Here is a 22,372-nt window from a genome sequence, read left to right on the forward strand (position 1 = left end):
ATGCAATTTCTGAATGCAGAACTTTTCAGTCATAAAAACACCTGCAAGGCCTGAAAGAGATCAAGCTTTAGCCAAGAAAAAGTAACGCAAAAGTAACTAAAAGTAACGTAAGCATTACTTTCCATGAAAAGTAACTAAGTAATGCAATTAGTTACTTTTTTTGGGAGTAACTTAATATTGTAATGCATTACTTTTAAAAGTAACTTTCCCTAACACTGTTTGTCAGCATGGCACATTCAAGTACACAATGATGACACTAAACTAAAATTAAATGGGTTTAAATTCAATTTAATGTAGATTTCTTCGACTAAAATCTAGTGGCATTTAGTTGATTAAATCTAGACTAAAACTAAATCAATTCAGATGACTAAAACTAAATTAAATTTTAGTGAAAAGACTATGATTATCTTTAATCTGTGTTTGTCCTGCCATGTCGAAATATTGAGGTGTTTGATTTCTTTTGTATATTAGGAAGTAAAACCTCATAAATAAACCTTTCTTGTTTTTCACTGACCTACAATATCTCTTTGTGTTGAGCCAACATTCACTACGAGTAAATAGGCTACTTAAGTACTTTTAAATTGGGTTACTTGTGACTTGTAACTTGTTGTGGAGTAATTTTAACAGTCAGGTATCTGTACTTTTACTCAGGTATGGCTTTCAGACATTTTTTTACACCTCTGTCCATGATACAACTTAAACTTAACACTTTTGGCTAAAAAGTAATTGAGGTTATTTAAGATAAATTTGGATTTATCTTTGTTACAATGTGCAGAATTTCTCATTTTCTTATTTAGTGAACTTTAATGATAGAGACAGGTAGGCCGATAAGACTGAATGCAATACAAAGTTTAAGATAATCAATTGTTTACTATGATACTACTATGTGCTGTGCTGCAGCATGTCGAAATTAACACATCGATTAACAGGAAATTAATTATTGGAGGGAGTGAAAGTAACGCATTAAATTTAGACACCCAAGACAACCCTCTAGCTATGGCACCTTATTGGAGTATTCCACTGTATTGCATAGATGGGCTGAATGTGCTGAAAGTCTGCTCTGCTGCTGTTTTCAAACGAAATTTAAAGGGGACTGAAACGATCACGAAAACCCTGTACAGTTTATGAAGCTAACATAGCAAAAACTTTTAGGGGGCTGAGAAGAATTTTTAGGCGGCTAAAGCCCCCTTAAAAGTTCCTAACGACGTCTGTGCTTCACATTAAAAAATAACATGACATCTCAAATGTGTTTTGTCACTCTGATTTATCAATATGAACTATTTACTGTCTTTATTTTAGATATGATGGAAGTGAAAGAGGAGAGTCAAGCTGAAGTGGATGAGAAACATCAGATTGTAAAAATAAACCATAATGTTTCACTGAAAGAAACTCTGAAGAAAGAAAACATAAAGTGTGAAAATAGTTTCAGTGAAGATGAACGCCCTGAAGATCACAAGAGGACTCACAGTGAAGAGAAACCTTTAACATGTCAACAATGTGGAAAGAGTTTCAGAACAAATGCTCACCTTAAAACACACATGAGGATTCACACTGGAGAGAAACCTTACACATGTCAACAATGTGAAAAGAGTTTCACTTCTCAATCGAACCTTATCCGGCACAGGAAAGCTCACAGGGGGGAGAAGCCACACGCCTGCCAGCATTGTGAAAAGAGTTTCCCAGATGGAAGTCAACTTATGATACACGTAAGAGTTCACACTGGAGAGAAACCTTACACGTGTCATCTGTGTGGAAAGAGTTTCAGTAATAAAAGTGGACTTGAGATTCACATGAGATATCACACTGGAGAGAAACCTTACAGATGCTCTCAGTGTGGAAAGAGTTTTACAAGTGAAGGCACTCTGAAGAAACACACAAGAATTCACACTGAAGGAAAACCGTTTACATGTCATGAGTGTAAAAAAGTTTCGGATTTAAGCACAACCTTACCAAACACATGAAAAGTCACACTGGAGAAAATCCTCATGCATGTCTTCAGTGTGGAAAGAGTTTCAGTCATAAAAGTGGACTTGAGATTCACACAAGAATCCACACTGGAGAGAAACCTTACATATGTTTTCAATGTGAAAAGAGATTCACAAGTAAAAGGAGTCTTAAGACACACGGAAGAATTCACACTGGAGAGAAACCGTTCACATGTCAACTGTGTGGAAAGAGTTTCAGAGCTAAAAAATACCTTACAAAACACATGAAAATTCACATGAAAGAGAAAGCTCAGACAAAGACAAAGCCAATCATAAAGCAATGTGAGGTGGGACTCATTGCAGAAAATGAGATCTGTTAACCATTTGTGTACCATAGACTGCATTACCTTTACATAACATGGTGGTAAAAGATTTGAATCTCATTGAAAAGATTTCTGTGTAAATAAATTCTACAATGACTTTCTTTCTTATTTTTACTGAAAACAAGACAAAAATACTATCTAGAAATTGTATAATTCTTTGTTGAATTTTAAAAAAATAATGCACACCCGTGGTGTAACGGCACTCCAAGGCACACTTACGTGTTTTCGATAGAACGTGTTGTTTTGTTTGTAAACAGCAAAAGCATATTTTGCTAAATTAGCATGATTGAACAAATTAGATTTTACTTGGATCAGAGATTTGCTCAAGCCTAAATAGATTTGTCAATATGTACAATTTTACAGTGGTGAATTTAGGGACCGTCTTTAAGTTACTCATTAATATACACGTTTCTACTTTTAACAGCATTTAAATGGAATGACTTAAAGTCAACAAACAGTCACAAAACCAACGTGTTTATGTGGTTGTCAGCTATAATGCACACTTTTTAGATTTTTGATATTTATTTAAATAAACTGTTAAATACTATTGAAGATTACTTAAGAAACCGTAACAGCCCCTAAATTCACGCACATGAACCGTCCACCTTTATTTATTTATTAAGTCTATCGCTACACATTAGCTACACGTGTGGTAACGGCAAAGACCCATATGCATTAGCAGTCCACTTCAAAATACACTAAATATTATGGACAGGAAATTACATTATGACATTTGGATTATCACGTCAGGATAAACAGAAAACTAAAGTATTTTTATCGTTATCCTGACATGATAATCCAAATGAGAAAATAAAATCGTGATCACGAGAAAACAAGCAAGCAAAAATAATAATAGTGCATGTCCTCTCTCAACTTCCGTAGCAGTCCACTTCAGAATACACTAAATATTATAGACAGGAATTACATTATGACAATTGCATTATCATGTCAAGTTAACGGAGATCATCAGAAAATTAAGTCGTAATCACGAGAAAACAAGCAAGCAAAATAACAATAGTGTATGTGTCACGGCCGGGGGCGGACCCGAATATGCTAAAGGTCACGCCCCTCTCAATTCTTCCACCTCGAGGAGGTTCCCAAGACCACCCCAATGACCAGACAGACGAGTAAACTACAGTTAAAATAAACTTTATTAAATATTTAAAAAGGAAAGGGGAAAAGGGGAAAGGGCAATTTAAAACTAAAGGGGTCTGCTTCTCGCCTCCAGGGCCACTTGGGACAGGGACTGGGGACCTTCGCTTCACACGGAGCCTTCACTTGCACAGGTAGGCAATTGCTTTAAGCACAGACAGTTTCACTTCGCAGGTTATGTCACTCACAGCACTGGGGATCTTCGTTCACCCAGAGCTTCACTTGAACAGGTAGGTAATTGCTATAAGCACAGAACAATTTACTTCACAGGTTATGTTACTCACAGCACTGGGGATCTTCATGCACACAGAGCTTCACTTGAACAGGTAGGTAATTGCTATAAGCACAGAACAGTTTACTTCACAGGTTATGTCACTCACAGCACTGGGGATCTTCGCTCACACAGAGCTTCACTTGCACAGGTAGGTAGTTGCTATAAGCACAGAACAGTTTCACTTCACAGGTTATGTTACTCACAACACTGGGGATCTTCACTCACACAGAGCTTCACTTGCACAGGTAGGTAATTGCTATAAGCACAGAACAGTTTTACTTCACAGGTTATGTTACTCACAGCACTGAGGATCTTCATGCGCACAGAGCTTCACTTGTACTGGTAGGTAATTGCTATAAGCACAGAACAGGTTTACTTCACAGGTTATGTTACTCACAGCACTGAGGATCTTCGCTCACACAGAGCTTCACTTGCACAGGTAGGTAATTGCTATAAGCACAGAACAGTTTTACTTCACAAGTTATGTTACTCACAGCACTGGGGATCTTCGCTCATACAGAGCTTCACTTGCACAGGTAGGTAATTGCTATAAGCACAGCACAGTTTTACTTCACAGGTTATGTTACTCACAGCACTGGGGATCTTCGCTCACACAGAGCTTCACTTGCAAACAGTGGATTTTCGCTACAGTGTTGGTGCACCGTATTCCTTCGCCCATCCACTCAGGCTGTCCGGGCGTCGTAGGGACTAGTGGGTCCGATGACACGGAGCCGATCGCTTCCCAAACTCCCCCTCCTTCTTCCACGACCGGGGTCACGAGTTGGGGCGAACTTTTGTCGGGGCTCCGCTCACCACGAGCTTCTGTTGGAGAGGTCAGTACACACACCGCTACAACCCACAGTCCGCACGGTACACTCTTGGTAATACTCACTGGGTTTCACCACTGTCTGCTCTATGGATGAACGAAGCTCTCGTGGACACACCCCGGGCACAGGGCTCAATTTTCTCACTCTCCTTAGGACCCAGGCCACAACGGATGTCATCGTCTCGCGACTCGTCTGAGGCTAGGCAGTTTGAACGCTACAAGCACAGCATACACACAGCAAGTAAAGCGTAAACACCATCAATCAGTGAAACTCACCCACAGCACTCTTATACAACTTCACATGGTTTTAGATCGCTCTGGCCACCTGGCTACGACGACCTCGAGAGGATGGTTTGGCGATAGCTGGACCGCCAATTGAGAGTGAGAGGTGTGTTATTTACAGGCCCGGCGTGTTGGTTATCACTCCTCTGGCTCACCTGCGCTTCCTGTTTCCCACAGGGCCACTGTTCTACTGGTGAACGATGCTTCCTACCAAGTGCTTCGTCCGTGCTTCCGATCAACCCGCGGCTCGCGCACGCTTTCCTCTCCAGTGGGGCCAGGGACCTCAAAAACACAAAGGAACACACCAAACGACTCTTCGTACAAATATTGCACAGATAAGAACCACAGCTGTTACTCACACTTAGTTGTCAACAACTGCTATTAGCTCCGCTCTTGATGGCTCTGTGTCCACTATTTCTCTAATGAAAACCTCTCAGAATTCCTTCGTCAGCTGTCTGTCTCTTCCTCTCTTCCCCAGGAGAGCGATCCAACCAGCGTGGTCCGTCTGCAAAGCAGCAACACAGCGTATACAAAGTATACCACAAGCACCCGGTGTAGTGTCCCTTTAATTTCCACAGCCCCGTCCTTTTCGCCTCTTCTGGCAGCCGCACTCTTTCCTTACACCATAAGTGATTCGCGGATCAACGGCGCCCTTTCGGCTCCTCCAGGGACGGGGCGTGTGGTTACATTTGCCCAAGGCATAAAGGGACTCCCGCCCGAACACAACTCTCCTCCCTTTGTGCTTCTTGGACCTCTTTATGTGCTTGTCTTCAGTCCCTCTTCCAATCGCGGGTTGCTCCACTGATTCGCCACACCTGTTGCTCATTTCTCGTGATTATTGTTGTCAGGGAGACCAGGAAATACAATGGTGCCTTTAAAATCGGGTCCGGGTGGAAACCATACCAAAGCGGAACCCTTCTCCGCCACTTCTTGTTCCTGCCCTACATAGTCACCTGGTGACATATGTCCTCTCTAGACTTTGTTGTGGCAAAAAAGCTGAATCCTTCCTCATATCTAAAATGATATATTCTGCTTATTGGTTCCCATGGCCTTGGCCTAGCTTGCACAGATGTCTTATTATTAATATAGCAAAGTAGAACTGGACTTCTCAAATCTTAAAATGACATACTCTGTATATTGTTTTGATTGGCCTTAGCTTTCCCTGACACAACTAACTTATTGGTAATGTAGCGAAGTACAGCCGGACGACTTCACTAATCTAAAATGACGTAATCATGTTTGTCGGTTGTTTTGACCTTGTTTCTTATAATAATCGTGGCAAGAACAATCGTGGCAGAGTCGCAGGATTGCACCTGGTCTCTTTTAATTAGGAAACTGAGAAAACGAAAGTTAACTAATCTAAAATGACGTGCTCTTGTTTATCGGTCGTTTCAACCTTTTCTCATAATAATCGTGGCAAGAACAATCGTGGCATTGTCACAGGATCGCACCTGGGCTCTTTTAACTATGAAACGAAAGTTAACTGAGAAAACGAAAGTTTTATAGCCTTGCGTAGAAACAATAGGCCTTAGGCCTAATATAATATTAATACAGTATATGATCAGTAATATACCCAACAAAAACTACTATAACTTCTGTAGTTTTGATCGTGTCATCAGTGTCTGATAGCTCACAAGCTTTGCTGTTGCTTCTGCATTTGGCTATCTGAGGAATAAAAAAATGTGTAAGAAACGCATGCGCACTATGAGGTAAAATCCGTTTCTTTAATAATTTTATATAAACATATTTTTTTAAATCATTATTGAACATTAAAATCAATCACGTGGCTATAGTTATGTCATTTTCGTTCTTTATGTAAGGGATAATGTAGAGGCAGCCGGTAGTTATCGGGAAATAAGCCCCGACAGTGTGATAACTACCGGCTGTCTCTACATTATCCCGCTTATTACACGGCTACTTGCCACATGAATATGAATTTGAAACATTTTATTGGCATATTTGTTTTAAATTAACATTTTTATCCTTCCGTGAAAATTTGCACAGATGCATAAAATGATCGTAATACCTTATTAAGATCCTCTGCTTCATACTTGTCTCCATTTTTTTCTTTTTTAGCCAGTCTTTGAGAAGTTTTAATGCCCATTCTGTATTTTTTTGTGAGTTGGCTTCGTAGCTGTCATGCTCTATTTTGTCAAGTTCAGTCTTAGTAAGCTCTCTGTGTCTTGTCGTTGTTCGTTCTTCTATCTACTGTTTAAATGTTTTGTTGTTACGTACATGTTAAAATTAAAGTCAAAATTTTCCATTCTTAATTGTGGTTGTCCAGTATTTGTCACCAGAATGCGCCAAACGGTAATCTTTATTGATCTTTATTGGCGCGGAGCGATTTTAATCGTTCAAGTAGAACCGGCTATGCGTTATTAATTTGGAGCGGTTATTATTTGAAAAGAACGAACCTGCAAATGTCTCAACTGACCAATCAGAATCAAGCATTCCAGAGAGCCGTGTAATAAATGGATTTAAAACTACATAATTTCATAGGATAATGCATTAATGACACAATTAAACAAGTCATTAAATAAAACGTTAATAAACAAAACATGCCGTTTCAAATGTAAATATGATGCCAATATGTCATTTATTCCGATTGAATAGTATTTGATATAAAAGTTAGTCAACACTTTTATTTTGGAGGTTTTTGTATGAAAGCAGGGGTGTTCAGGTTGTTAGAAACGTAAGTGCCATGGAAAAGACTGAAAGCTCTATAATATAATTCGTTTGATGTCTGTGTATGCACACATTTGTGTGAGCTGTGCACACTGTGCCCCCTTAAAAAAATTGGTGCATGACGCCCCTGCCACCTTGGGTGTGCATTATTTTCTTATAATTCAATGACCCGTCGTAAATTTTTCCTTACATATAAACACTCATGTTTATGATCTAGAGCAAACACCTTCTGTCATCCAGTAATAAAATATATTAGTGAGTCATTGAATCTTTCAGATTTTAAAAAAGAATTCAAACCAATGAAACATTTCAAAAAGTTTATAGCATTTCATATTTTGTCTCTTGTGCAGTATGTAGCGAATCCAGCGGGAGGAGGGGAATAACGTTATTTGAAACACTATGAACCTCCGACCGAAACACTACGTGGATTCCCAAGGGAATCTTAGAATTTAGCTCAAAAGGTAATATTATGTATAATTAACTGTAATTAACTATACAAGTTTATCAGGTTTTACCTGGCGTAGCAGAATTAATAATAACAATTAATTAATATGTTCGTCCACCGAAGACATATATCCATAATCGTATATTAACGTCTAAGAATTTCATGACCTTTAAAATTAACCTTCTCACTGATATACAGTGCTACTCGCAGCGTGTAGCTGGATCAAAAGGCAGAAATAGTGACTTTAATTTCATGAGCATTGAACACAGAAACAATTCAATTGTGAAAATGCAAAACCGTTTTATTAACTATAAAACGAAGTACACATAACGACTAACTAAACATACACACATACAATAACATAAAACATAGATGAGAAAGAAAAGACTGAAAAAGCTAGAGAGAGAGTAAAAGATTGGCAGCACTATTGCTTAACATCTGCACAAACCATCGGAAAATGGTGGCTTGGGCGATAGGCCGTTTTGACCTTTCACGCGCCGAGCCCATTTTAGGTGAATGACCAATGTGCGAAGTGTTCGATCGTGCGGGGAAACAAGCCTTTGTTCTTTCAGACATCACATTTGCGTAATTGCATAATGATAAAAGTTTGTTTCCATAACTCTTCAAATCGATATTAAATGACATTGATGCGGCTTATGGTAATATAGTACATAGAAATGATTAGGAAATAAAGAGTAGGTTAATTTGATACTAGACAAGACATGGGTTTAAGATCACGTTGAATAATAAATTCATACCTAAGATATGAACCATGCTACAGTGAACAAAATCTAACTAAAGTGTTAACACACAGTTACATCACACATACATGATCATGCAGTAAAGGGATATAAAAAATATATATACATTTAAACAGCTCATTGTGATCTTTAAACGTGGTTTCATCAGAGACATATCGTCTGTGCCCCCTGCTGTGTCTCAGGTTTCTCTGGTGGAATTCCTTTGAACCTCCTTTTACGACGGCATTTTTTTTAATTGTCACCCACTTTACAACCTTGATAGGTGATAGAGATCTCGACGATTGTCAACAAAGGAGACAGGGTTATCTAATTATCACAATTTTAGGGCTGTTGCAATCCAGATGCCCAATGGCCTCTATTTGACTCCAAGCCATCTGTTACAAGTATGTGTTATTTTGTTTAGTTGGCATTCAGAATCGTGGTAGAATTATGATCTTCATTTAAAAAACTAAAAGGGTGTGATTCTATTGTTTCATTATAGTGCAGCCCTGTCACAGTGGCTAATGCTTTTCGTTACTATCCATGTTGCGGTGACAGAGGCTGCGTCTAAATACCCACACTTGTGGTCTTTGCACTTGACCACTTCACTACTTGCATGACGTATTTGCTGTATTTTGCCCAAGTGTTTTAGTGGGTGTGAAGATCCCAAGTTGCAATAATCAGATGATGTCTTCATTATTTCACTTTGACATGAGTAAGTAACTTTTATTTAAAACCTTGATCAGATTATTTAAATTAAAGGAAAAGTTTAAATCGCCCAGGTCTACACCAAACATTTAGATCTGTAATTAATGCGTAAGAAAACAAGTGAATCATTACATCCCTATAACATAAAAGTCAATCTTAGCATAACATGACTGTCAAGGTTAGAAATAAACTCATTATCTGTTATAAATACAACTAAACAAGTGAAACATTAAAAAGATGACAGATCCACAACCATGCAGAATAAAGAATGAAGATACTGAGGAACAAATAGGTTGGTGGCTATTTTTCAATCTTCATTATTGGTGTTTGAGGGATGATAAAGCTTTAATTAATTTAAACCCAGGTTTCACAGACAAGGCTTAAGGCTAGTCCTAGACTAAAACACAAGTTTGAGCTCTCTTAACTAAAAAAAGTTTCACTGACAGAGTGTAAAGCATTTATTTGTCTCAAAAAACACAGCAGTAACATATTTTTCTATTGTTCATAAAAGATGCTTAAACTTCTTAATTTAACTAAAGCTAGTCCTGCTAGGTCTTGTCTGTGAAAGCAGGCCTAAGTGTCTGTAGTTACATCATAAGAACAGAAAATTGTCATTGAGAAACATGAGGGGAAAATAAACTAAAATCCATGAGATAATAAATTATTGCATCCATAATAAACATTTGTTCACAAGACTTCTGAGTACTGCATCTTGTAGAGTTGAGAATTTGCTAAAGAAAATCCATTTTACCCACTCATTCACATGAAACAATAATACGATTTAATTTTGTGAGACACTTTTGTTGCGCAAAGGCAATACTGTATGCAAGGGAGTGTCATGAATATTGATGTGATTCACGCCTGCAACACCCTAATGGCTCATCTATCAATGAGGAGTGTGAAGCACCTAGAAGAATGAATGTGAGGAGACTTAAATGATAAGTGCTGGCAAAATGATTTGGAATGAGCAACATGTTTGAAGTTGATAGAATCAGCAAGGTCAGTTTTGAGAAGAATAGAGGTAAAGATTTTTGAGTGTTCAAAAGTAAAATCACTGCATATACCTGAAATAGAATAAATAGCACACAAAAGTTAAAAAATATTTATAGGAAAAATATATATATAACTTTCTTTTACTATAGAATAACAGCGCATCAAAAATGGGCATAGTGTAGGCTGGTCAACAACACAAAAATACTCAGCATAAAACCCTCAACAATGTCCACGGCACATGTAACAGTCCCTGCAACACCAGCTCAACCGAACAGTGCCAAAGCACCATACTGTAGAAAACAACAGCATGTTAAGTCAATGATTACAATGAAATTCATTACATATGTAAAAGAAAACACACCATAACCATACAACGGACCACAAAACCTGTCATACACTGCAAAAAAAATTGTATTTTTGTCTTACTTTCAGTAAAAATATCTAAAAAGTCTTAAATTAAGATGTATTTTCTTGATGAGCAAAATGATCTAAAAAAATAAGTCTAGTTTTTAGACCAAAAATACCAAATGTAAGTGATTTTGTGCATAAAACAAGCAAAATATTTGCCAATGGGGTAAGCAAAAAATTCGTAACATTTTTTTTAAACACTAAATTCAAGAAAAAGTCAAAAAAATTGCTTACCCCATTGGCAGATTTTTTTGCTTGTTTTATACACTTACATTTGATACTTTTGGTCTAAAACCCAGATTTTTGCTCATCAAGAAAAAGCATCTTAATTTAAGAATTTGTAGATATTTTTACTGAAAACAAGACAAAAATACTAAGATTTTTTTTCTTGAAGATCTGACTTTCTTACTTAGTATTTTTCTAGTCTTGTTTCCAGTAGAAATATAAAAAAATTCTTAAATCAAGATATATTTTCTTAATGAGCAAAATGACGTAGGAAAATAAGTCAAGTTTTTAGACAAAATCTATATATAATTTAAGTGAATTTATGCTTAAAACAAGCAAAAATATATGCCAATGGGGTGAGAAAATTTTGCTTAAATGAAGAAAAAATAAATCTTATTTTAAGATTTTTCTCACCCTATTGGCAGATTTTAACCACAAATTCACTTAAATTGTATATTTTTTGTCTAAAAACTAGACTTATTTTGCTCATCAAAAAAGTATCTTGATTTAAGAATTTTTATATATTTCTACTGAAAACAAGACAAAAATACTAAGTAAGAAATTCATTTTGCAGTGTAAGTTGCACAGGTATTGCTTGATTTTTCAGAACATTTTAACCAAATGCTTTCAAAAAGTGGTGGGGACAAAATCAGCCATTTCAAAAAGTGGTGGGGACATGTACCCAGCGTCCCCAAGGTAAGTGACACCAATGCTGTAATGCAAGGATCTAATATAATCTTATGCATCAGATATTTTACCCAACAGTTAACCAAACATTCACTTAATATATAACAGATTATATTTATAATTTTTGTATGACAAGTATTCGTTAAGTTACATTTAATTTTTCTGATGCATTTCTGAAAGGAGGGAGAAAGAACAAAATGCGCGCAAGTTTATCATCTTAATTTTGTGAAATGCACCACAGTCAATTTTTTTTTTGGAGTGAACACAAAAAACTCTAACGTTTTAAATGATGTATAAATTCTGTGTGTCCAAAATCAGCAGAGTAATCGTGAGTAAATTTTTTACTGAAGTTAAATGTTTTATTGCCTCTTCTTTCATCTATAGTTCACACCCACAAGTGAAAGTGATTAAGACCTTCAGTGAAGCTCCTCCTACAACAATCCACCAATAAATGCTGGAGTCAAACACACAAAGAAATCACTCCATGTGTGACAACTGAAATCTTCATGACATAATGTTGATGTTGGTGAAAGAGGAGCTTGAGAAGATGACAGATCCACAACCATGCAGAATAAAGAATGAAGATACTGAGGAACAAATAGGTTGGTGTCTATTTTTCAATCTTTATATATTATTATTTATTATAATAATAAATAAAAAATAGTTTGAATGCAGTGTAAGGTTAAACCTACATATGAACAGTGTCAGCTGGAATTAAATGGGGTGGCCAAGGCTAATTTACGAGGTCCATGAATGAAAACAACCCCCCTCCCCAAAAAACTGTCTTAACAATGCCCATTGTGATCAACTCTGCATTTCATTTACATTTAGCAAACACTTTTCTCCAAAGCGACTTACAAAGATTAGAAAATAATAAAAGCTATGTGTCATAGGGAGGGAATAGTACAAAAGGTGCTTATATAAGATACCAGTTTTCACTATTTCGAAACAATACCTAATTATATGATTAATTGCGATCAAAAAAGAAATTCAAAACATGTCGTAACTAGGCATGGGAATCGAATTTCAGTTTCAATTAACAATTCCAGAACGCACGGCCACAAAATTTTTAACTCAGCTGCACTGTCCGGTAGGACCGTCCGCTCGAATACTAAAAGTCAGTTCACACGATTGACCCTTGTAGAAGGCACTCTAAAGTATGACTGCATTTTGCAAAATCAGAAAAAGAGCAAGCAAAGTGTAATTATTGTGACAAACTATTATCTTGTAAGATGGGTGTCACCAGCTATATGGCAAAGCATCTGTGGTTGGTTCATCTTATCTTTCTTAACTTTTTTTAGGATAGGCCTATATAAGAATATTTTATCACAACAGTTATGCTACATATTTGTCAGCATGGCACATTTAAGTACACAATGATGACACTAAACTAAAATTAAATGGGTTTAAATTCAATTTAATGTAGATTTCTTCGACTAAAATCTCATGGCATTTAGTTGAGTAAAACTAGACTAAAACTAAATCAATTCAGATGACTAAAACTAAATTAAATTTTTGAGAAAAGACTATGATTATCTTTAATCTGTGTTTGTTCTGCCATGTTGAAATATTGAGGTGTTTGATTTCTTTTCTATATTAGGAAGTAAAACCTCACAAATAAACTTTCTTGTTTTTCACTGACCTACAATATCTTTTTGTGTTGAGGACTGGTGCATCTTTGAGCCAACATTCAGTACGAGTAAATACTTAAGTACTTTTAAATTGGTGTACTTGTGACTTCTAACTTGTTGTGGAGTAATTTTTACAGTAAGGTATCTGTACCGGGTGCGCCTCATAAGCCTTGAAAAGTGAAGCTGCTGGCTCTTTGATCGCCCCCTGGTAGCTGGCTGCAGTACAAGTCATAACCCCGCCCTCTCCATTCAAACTAATGGGACTCTGCTCTAAATAAAAAAAATATTTACACTTCCAATAAAAGTTTCCAAAAGATGGTTTTGGTCCTTTCAGGTAGTTGTTTTCACGCTGATACATGTTCAAGTGTTCATTATTGTGGTAAGTTTCATTTTAGCTAGTAATTTGATGCTATAGAAACGGGGCGTGTCGCTATGAGTGGCGTGGTTGAATTGGTCAAGCGAGCGTTTAGGCGGAAGTTTGATACCGTGGCTCCGCCTCTGGCTCCACGGACGATTCCTTCTGCGCATGCCTTGGCTCCAAACTGCCGTTTTTACGTAACTCATTTAGCTCAGTGCACGTGCGCTACAGTCCAACACAGTTAATCTCATCAACACAGTAATAAGTATTTGATTGACAAGACAGCTGACTCGTTGGTTGCTTAGCAATATAAAAAGCTGTGTTGCACTGCTCTTTTTAAAAAAAGGCAGTGCGTCGCGCCTTGCGTTTCCAAGCCTTTAAAGCGCATTTGGTGTGATTAGCCCCTAATCCAGCCTACTATGAAATTATTATGTAAAATGTGCAATGTACGTTTATATTTTCTTAAGATTTGTTTTTAACAATGTGCTGTGCTGCAGCATGTCGAAATTAACACGTCGATTAATTAAAATTAATTATTGGAGGGAGTGAAAGTAACGTATTAAATTTGGACACCTCAGACAACCCTCTAGCTATGGCACCTTATTGGAGAATTCCACTGTATTGCATAGACGGGCTGAATGTGCTGAAAGTCTGCCCTGCTGCTATAGCCCCCTTAAAAGTTCCTAACGACGTCTGTGCTTCACATTAAAAAATAACATGGATAGATTCATGACATCTCAAATGTGTTTTGTCACTCTGATTTATCAATATGAACTATTTACTGTCTTCATTTTAGATATGATGGAAGTAAAAGAGGAGAGTCAAGATGAAGTGGATGAGAAACATCAGATTGTAAATATAAACCATAATGTTTCACAGAAAGAAACTCTGAAGACAGAAGACATAAAGTGTGAAAATAGTTTCAGAGAAGATGAACGCCCTGAAGATCACAAGAGGACTCACAGTGAGGAGAAACCTTTCACATGTCAACAGTGTGGAAAGAGTTTTAGAAGAAAATCTCACCTTAAAGAACACATGAGAATTCACACCAGAGAGAAACCTTTCACATGTCAACAATGTGGAAAGAGTTTCTCTGTTGAAAGTAACCTTAAGGTACACACAATTATTCACACTGGAGAGAAACCTTACACATGTCAACAGTGTGAAAAGAGTTTCACTTCTCAATCGAACCTTAACCGGCACAGGAAAACTCACAGTGGGGAAAAGCCACACGCCTGCCAGCATTGTGAAAAGAGTTTCCCAGATAAAAGTCATCTTAAGATACACGTAAGAGTTCACACTGGAGAGAAAGCTTACACGTGTCATCTGTGTGGAAAGCGTTTCGGAGATAAAAGTGGACTTGATATTCACATGAGGATTCACACTGGAGAGAAACCGTTCACATGTCACGAGTGTAAAAAAAGTTTTAACATTAAAAGCAACTTTACAAGACACATGAAAATTCACATGGAAGAGAAAACTCACTCTTGTCTTCAGTGTGAAAAGAGTTTCATTGATAAAAGTGGACTTGAGACTCACACAAGAATTCACACTGGAGAGAAACCTTTCACATGCCATGAGTGTAAAAAAAGTTTCAGATTTAAAAACAACCTTACAAGACACATGAAAATTCACATGGAAGAGAAACCTCACTCTTGTCCTCAGTGTGGAAAAAGTTTCAGTAATAAAAGTGGACTTGAGATTCACATGAGGATTCACACTGGAGAGAAACCGTTCACATGCCATGAGTGTAAAACAAGTTTCAGATGTAAATACAACCTTACAATACACATGAAAATTCACACTGGAGAGAAACCTCACGCATGTCTTCAGTGTGGAAAGAGTTTCAGTAATAAAAGTGGACTTGAGATTCACATGAGATATCATACTGGAGAGAAACCTTACAGATGCTCTCAGTGTGGAAAGAGTTTTACAAATGAAAGGACTCTTAAGACACACACAAAAATTCACACCGGAGAGAAACCGTTCACTTGTCATGAGTGTAAAAAAAGTTTTAACATTAAAAGCAACCTTACAAAACACATGAAGATTCACACTGGAGAAAAACCTCACGCATGTCTTCAGTGTGGAAAGAGTTTCAGAGATAAACGTGGACTTGAGACTCACCTGAGATATCACACTGGAGAGAAACCTTACATATGCTCTCAGTGTGGAAAGAGTTTTACAAGTGAAGACACTCTTAAGACACACACAAGAATCCACACTGAAGGAAAATCGTTTACATGTCATGAGTGTAAAAAAAGTTTCAGATTTAAGCACAACCTTACAGCACACATGAAAATTCACACTGGAGAGAAACCTCATGCATGTCTTCAGTGTGGAAAGAGTTTCAGTGATAAACGTGGACTTGAGACTCACACAAGAAATCACACTGGAGAGAAACCGTTCACATGTCATCTGTGTGGAAAGAGTTTCAGAGGTAAAAGCGTCCTTACAAAACACATGAAAATTCACATGAAAGAGAAACCGCAGACAATGACAAAGCCAATCATAAAGCAATGTGAGGTGGGACTCATTGCAGAAAATGAGATCTGTTAACTATTTGTGTACAATAGACTGCATTACCTTTACATAACACGGTGGTAAGAGATTTGAATCTCATTTAAATGATTTCTGGGTAAATAAATTCTACAATGACTTTCTTACTTAGTATTTTTGTCTTGTTTTTGTCTTGTTTTCAGTAAAATATCTAGAAATTTTATAATTCTTTGTTGAATTTTAAGAAAATAATGCACACCCGCGTTATAACGACACTCCATTTCGCATTGTGCCGAATTACCACCTTGCAGAGGCAGCATCATGCCCATTCAAAGTGAGGGGGCACATGCCAAATGGATTTTGCATGCAACCTCAAAATCAAAGAAGCCTCCATTAATCTGTTACTAGTCTTTTAATCTCTTTAATATGCACAATATTATCAATTCTGTGCTGCATCCTTGTCACTTTTCAGAGATTTTTGCCGTTTTGATAGTGTTTTGATCGTGTTAAATTACTTTATTTTGCCGGCAGCTAGGCGTTGCAGTCAGCTCCGTCGCAGACGTCATCCCAGCCAACAATTTTTGGTTCCCAAAACGTTATTTTTTTAGGTTTGTTTTTGGTTAGCCAGAAAAGTTTTATTTACGGAAATAGAACGTTAGTTTTAGGTTAGTTCAACATTTTTTATGTTTTCCTTACGTTAGGAGAACATTAGTTTTAGGTTAGTTTAACGTTTTTCTAACGTTATAATAACGTTAGTTTTAGGTTAGTTTAACGTTTTCTAACGTTATAATTATGTTAGTTTTAGGTTAGTTTAACATTTTTCTAACGTTTCTAACCTAAAACTAATGTTCTCCTAACGTGAGTTTGCCGCGGCTCCGTGCATGCACTGAAAGAGCGTGCAGAGCTCAAGACTCCAGCTGCAGTGAAGTATGGCACGTCTATTAGTACATTCCATGTCGTGTTTTATATATCAAAAATTAGTAAAACACATTTCCGTATAAAAAGAAGTAAAACAATATATTAATAACAACATTTATAACAATTGAATTTTTTATTACTGAAAAATGTTATATGGATGTATTATAACACAGGTTATTTTAAATAAAAATACATCAACACATCACACATTGTATTTAGATAGCATTGTATTTTATCAAATATATAAATAATTAGTGACTTCAATACAATAAAGAAGACTTATAACAGATATTTATTGAAACTGAATAAACATTTAATTTACTTTGGATTAAAAAATCTTACCAAGGCATTTAGCCGCCTCTCAATTATTACAATAATCAAAAACATCCTCTCTTAATATAGACGGGAATCACTAAAATATATATTAATTCTTACATATAAGTTACTAAATGAAGAAAGAAAATAGAAACCGCTAGAATAAATGTTAGACTGAGGTAAAACCTATTGACAAATAAATAAACGTTTCCTTCACTTCAGGTTAACAGATCAGTTTAACGTTAGCCAAATAGCTCTCAGTTTTTACAATAATCAAAAGCTTCTAACATCACATTCTCCTTCATGGAAATCTTTAAAATATATTTAGTTTTCACATATTAAAGTTACTAATGAAGAAAAGAAAAATCGCTAAAATAATGTTAGTCTCTGAAATAAAAACGAAATGACAAATAAATAAACATTTCATTCACTTTAGGTAAAAAGATCTTACCGCAGTTAGGCGGCTATCCGTTTATTTGCCATTAAAAAGTTTCTAACATCATATTCTCCTCATATTCTTCTCAAACCGATCAGAAATCACTCATAAATAATTTTTACATAAGCACATAAGCAGTGTTGGGGTAGTTACTCAAAAAATGTAATTAGTTACTTCTTTAAATTGTAATGAGATTACTTTACTAGTTACTGCATTTGAAAAGTAACTTCACTTATTACTTTCTTAATTTACCACATAGATACATGGACATGGTTTAGGCGGGGTTGGCTGATGATGAGTGAAGTCTTTAAATCAGGGGTCCCCAACCTTTTTTTCACCTTGGACCGGTTTCAGCTTTAAAAAAATTCGCGGGGCGGGGGTGGGGGTGTGGTTGGGATCGCTGAGTTGCTGTTCAAACGTGCTGAAAATCCTCCTTTTCGAAATGTATGTTTTAAACGGAAGTAAAGATAACAACCATGCATTAGGTAAATTAATAATTGCTTTATTTAGGCTATAGTATATTTTCTATAGACGTATAAAACCATATTTTGGCGGATTGTTTTTTACTTTCATTGTTTTTACTAGCTTGCCTGCCCATTTAGTCTTAATAATTAATGGAAGTAGAGGTAGCTGCAGGCTCAAACTCTAATGACAGTAATGTGATCGCTGGTGCACTGGTAGAGAGAGAGAGGCGGAGAAAAAGAGAGAGAGCGCGGCTCTGTACAAAAGTGGAAATGATCGATGTTGTTTGAAGTCGGCTCTTAAAGTACAAAATACCCGATTAAGCTATTACGTGGCTATTATACAACTTTTTTTCGGACGTTCTCGCGACCCGGTGGTTGGGGACCTCTGCTTTAGATGACCGGTAAGCAGGATCTTTCGCCACAAGTGTTGTAGTGCCATGCTGGGCTTACAAATGCTCAGACAGGTTGCTCATCGCGTTGTCAGCAGTTGAAAGACACTTCTCGTGTGGGCATAGTGTGCATTTCACACGAATATTTGGCCGAAACCCTCCGTCTTCATTTCCCGCTCCCCTTCGCACTAGTGATGGGCGAGTCACTCCAAACTCGGATCATTTAATCCGATCCCTAAAATGACTCGAGAACCATGAGTGACCATTAACCCAAGTCAGTTGAGTCCTCTCAGATTTTGCATTAAAAATTAGAAATTGTATCAAATACAAAGCTCTTCAAATGTTTACAACAGAATTACAACAAATAACTCTACATAAGCTGCCATATGTTCTATAACTTGCAACAACGAGTTAATTTACATCACCAAATGTCTACTGGGGGTACCAAGTGAACCAAAAGCTGCTATTCCAGATCATAATTTCCTGCAACTCTGAGTCCGAGTACAAAGGGATGCGTGCGCACCAGTGCCGGGTTAAGCCTTTGTGAGGCCCTGGGCTAACGCTGGTTTGAGGCACCCCCAATATACACTGAAAAAAATAAAGGCTGGATTTACTAAGTGCCCCATTGCGTAATTTTTTTTAGTAAAACTTACTAAAAAAAGGGGATGCAAAAACGATGCACTGTCTATATTTTTTAGTAAATCCAGTGTTTTTTACAGCGTATGTGCAACATTAAATGGCTAAAATTATTTAAATAAATTAAACAATATTATAAAATAATTTTACAATCAGAAATAGCCCAGAAAATAACATTTATTTAATAAAACTTACAACAAAAAGTACTTCTTTCTGCTCTTCTTTAAAGAGAATTCTTCAATTAAATCATTAAAATCAAGTTGACGCAAAAGTAGGCTGAAATTATTTAAATAAATTAAACAATATTATCAAGTAATAATTTTACAATCAGAAACAGCCCAGAAAATAACATTTATTAAATGCAACTCACAACTAAAAGTGCTTCTGTCTGTTCTTCTTTAAATATAATTCCTCAATTAAATTATTAAAATCAAGTTGACGCAAAAGTAGTAGAGCCCAGAATTCTCAGCCCGAGTCCGACCCGAGTCCGAACTTTTTAATTCTCCCCATTAGGAATCTGTTTCCGCAGATATAGTTACTGCATCGCGTATGTTTGTGAGTAGAAGTCTGTGCTGTCTGCAGTGAGGTTTTTTATGAGAGCAGCACAAACTTTTTATAAGTCTATTTAATATGTAAAAGTTCACAGCAGATACGCGGGCCGGACCTCGGGCTTATTTAGGCTTCTCCATCTTTTTATATTTTTCAATTTAATTAAAGAACCTTTTGACAGACATTGATGATTGCAAAACAAACATAGGAAGACGTTTAACCTATCGCATAAGTCCGCTACGCACAGCCACACATTAAGCTGTTGCGTATTTAACAGCAGGACCTTCAGCCCACCAGGAAAAATTAGTACTAGAAAACCTTGGATACTGCACATAATCTATGCAGACAGCATCCAAGACATAATCTATTAAAGACTTCTCCCTGTATTAATTTCGTGTAAGAAGGCTGTGTCTTTATTTCTTGTTTGTGTATGGATCGACTTTTTTCTTAGTTTAATTGTTGGATGGATACATGAATAGCCATCTTCTGTGGTAAGTCTTTACATTAAAAAAATGTATATGCAAAAGCGAAGTTGTAAGATAAGGCAACATGCATGTTTATTTTGTTTCATGTTTATTTCGTTTCGTTTTGTATAGCCCTTTTTATTGTTTTATTTCTGCACCCGTTGCAACTGCGAGCAGCAGAGCAACCTGCCTTCGCTTTTTAAAAATAGTATGTGTTGATAATAAACGTTTAAACTAACATTGTGATATGCTGAAAATATTTATTTTAAATAGTTGATAGGCAAGTGAAGTGTTGATTTGAGAGGCTCAATTCATTATACATGTCGTCAAAACAAAATCAAAAACTGCTCTAAAATGTAAATAAAAAAGAAATATAACTATTTTGCAATTTAAAACAAAACTGAACTGCTTTAATTGCTGCAAGAGTACAGCTGTACACGCTGTGTAAGCAGTTATTTTTTGCTATTTCTTCGGATTTCTTTTGCAAAATCTATGCGGAATTTTGCAGAATGATTTAAAATGTTTTAAAACGATCCAAGAGAATGTGCGCTGTGAATATTACAAAAAATAAAATATTTTATAACATATTATACATTTTATTAAAGGATTACCCTGAATTAAACTAGACCAACATGAACCAACAGATAATGGATAATGTGCTTTCACGACCATAGAGTTTTATATAATATACATATATTAGTGTAACAATAAAAAGAAAAGGCTTCTCATAATGAATGTAGCGTATATAGCAAGATAATTTCATCAGTTTAACAACACAACGTATATATATTTATCTTGTAAACGGATTTGAAATAATAAATAACTGTCGTGTCACGTAGCAAGAGAGACGATAGAGATCTCATTACCTTCTCCGCAGTAAGTTTTATTTCAAATTCACAAAAACGCGTTTTCTCCTCCTGTCTTCTATGCAATTATTACTACTAAGCAATAATTACAACAAAATGCAATATAAATTCACAAAAGATGTTACTTTTATTCATTTGCTGTAATCCACATCTTTAAAATTCATACGATTGCGATGAATTCAACCCTTTATCCAGCGATTTTGATCCGAGTTCTAATCAGCAACCGTAATCAGATCGCGCATTCGTTAATGTGAATTCAAATATCCCGTCTCAAGAAGCTTTACGACATTGAGCTCTTTGAGTGCCATGTGACATATTTGCGTCATTTCCCAAAAGAGGTGCCAGTACTCTATTTTTTTATTTTTATTTTTATTTTTTGCTGACTGGACTTCTATATTGAAGGGGTTTTATATTCAGCAGTCAACAGACGACCTTGTAAAAAATAATAAATCCTTTTATAAGTTTGTGGATTTGTTTGAGCTAGGAATAGCTTCTGAACATAAATAAAATGTGAAAAAGGATTTTGAAAAAATACCCTTAGAAAGAGCTATTGAACATAAATAAAATGTACAAAAGGTAGATATGGGAGTACAATTTTCAGCATTTAAATGCTAAAACTAGCTGTTCAGATAGAAAGAAAGACTTTAAAATGACACCAAGACCATGTCTATGGATCCAAGAATAACAAAATACTGGCCATTTGAAACTAGACAGTCATCACTTTATTTTGTCACATTGTTTTCCATGTTGCGGGTGGTAAAACTACTGTGCACGTCATTCAAATTCATTGAAATTTCGTTCACTTGTAGTTTAGCAATTAAACTAAATGTCTACTACAATTTCAAGAATGTTTTCTGCACATCGCCTGAGAAAATCTGAAGTTGCGTTGAGGGGAACCAAACTGACAGCTGCGACAGCGGAGATTGTCACGTACCTACAAAAGGGTATTGGAGAAAGCTTGCGTCTGACCTGCAGCTATCATTGTGGCTTGCTGTGATGTCAGCCAGCGAGTCCTCTGATTCTGACCTTGTTCTTTTACTACTCAGCGTCTAAAGCCAGGAGGGCATATTAAGTGTTCATTGTATTTTCATTTTTACAGAGCAGCTAGGTTATG

The 22,372-nt window shown here is 36.4% G+C and overlaps 2 protein-coding genes across 2 annotated transcripts in view; both read left to right on the forward strand.

The window, feature by feature from the left end:
* Positions 1-2,353, forward strand: part of LOC129422241 (uncharacterized) — a 32,149-nt gene extending 29,796 nt beyond the window's left edge. Inside the window, 2 exon segments of the mRNA XM_073856620.1 lie at positions 1,487-1,917; positions 1,920-2,353. Coding sequence (XP_073712721.1) covers positions 1,487-1,917; positions 1,920-2,305 — 817 coding nt within the window. The 3' untranslated portion in view covers positions 2,306-2,353.
* LOC129422944 (uncharacterized) overlaps positions 1-16,388 on the forward strand; it is a 46,170-nt gene extending 29,782 nt beyond the window's left edge. Inside the window, exons 2-3 of the mRNA XM_073856541.1 lie at positions 12,118-12,335; positions 14,519-16,388. Of these exons, the coding sequence (XP_073712642.1) occupies positions 12,248-12,335; positions 14,519-16,281 (1,851 nt within the window). The 5' untranslated portion in view covers positions 12,118-12,247 and the 3' untranslated portion in view covers positions 16,282-16,388. The remainder of the gene's footprint in view (positions 1-12,117; positions 12,336-14,518) is intronic.
* Positions 16,389-22,372: the final 5,984 nt, after the last annotated feature.

The sequence above is a fragment of the Misgurnus anguillicaudatus genome, chromosome 19, assembly GCF_027580225.2.
Source record: "Misgurnus anguillicaudatus chromosome 19, ASM2758022v2, whole genome shotgun sequence".
Classification (NCBI taxonomy): domain Eukaryota; kingdom Metazoa; phylum Chordata; class Actinopteri; order Cypriniformes; family Cobitidae; genus Misgurnus; species Misgurnus anguillicaudatus.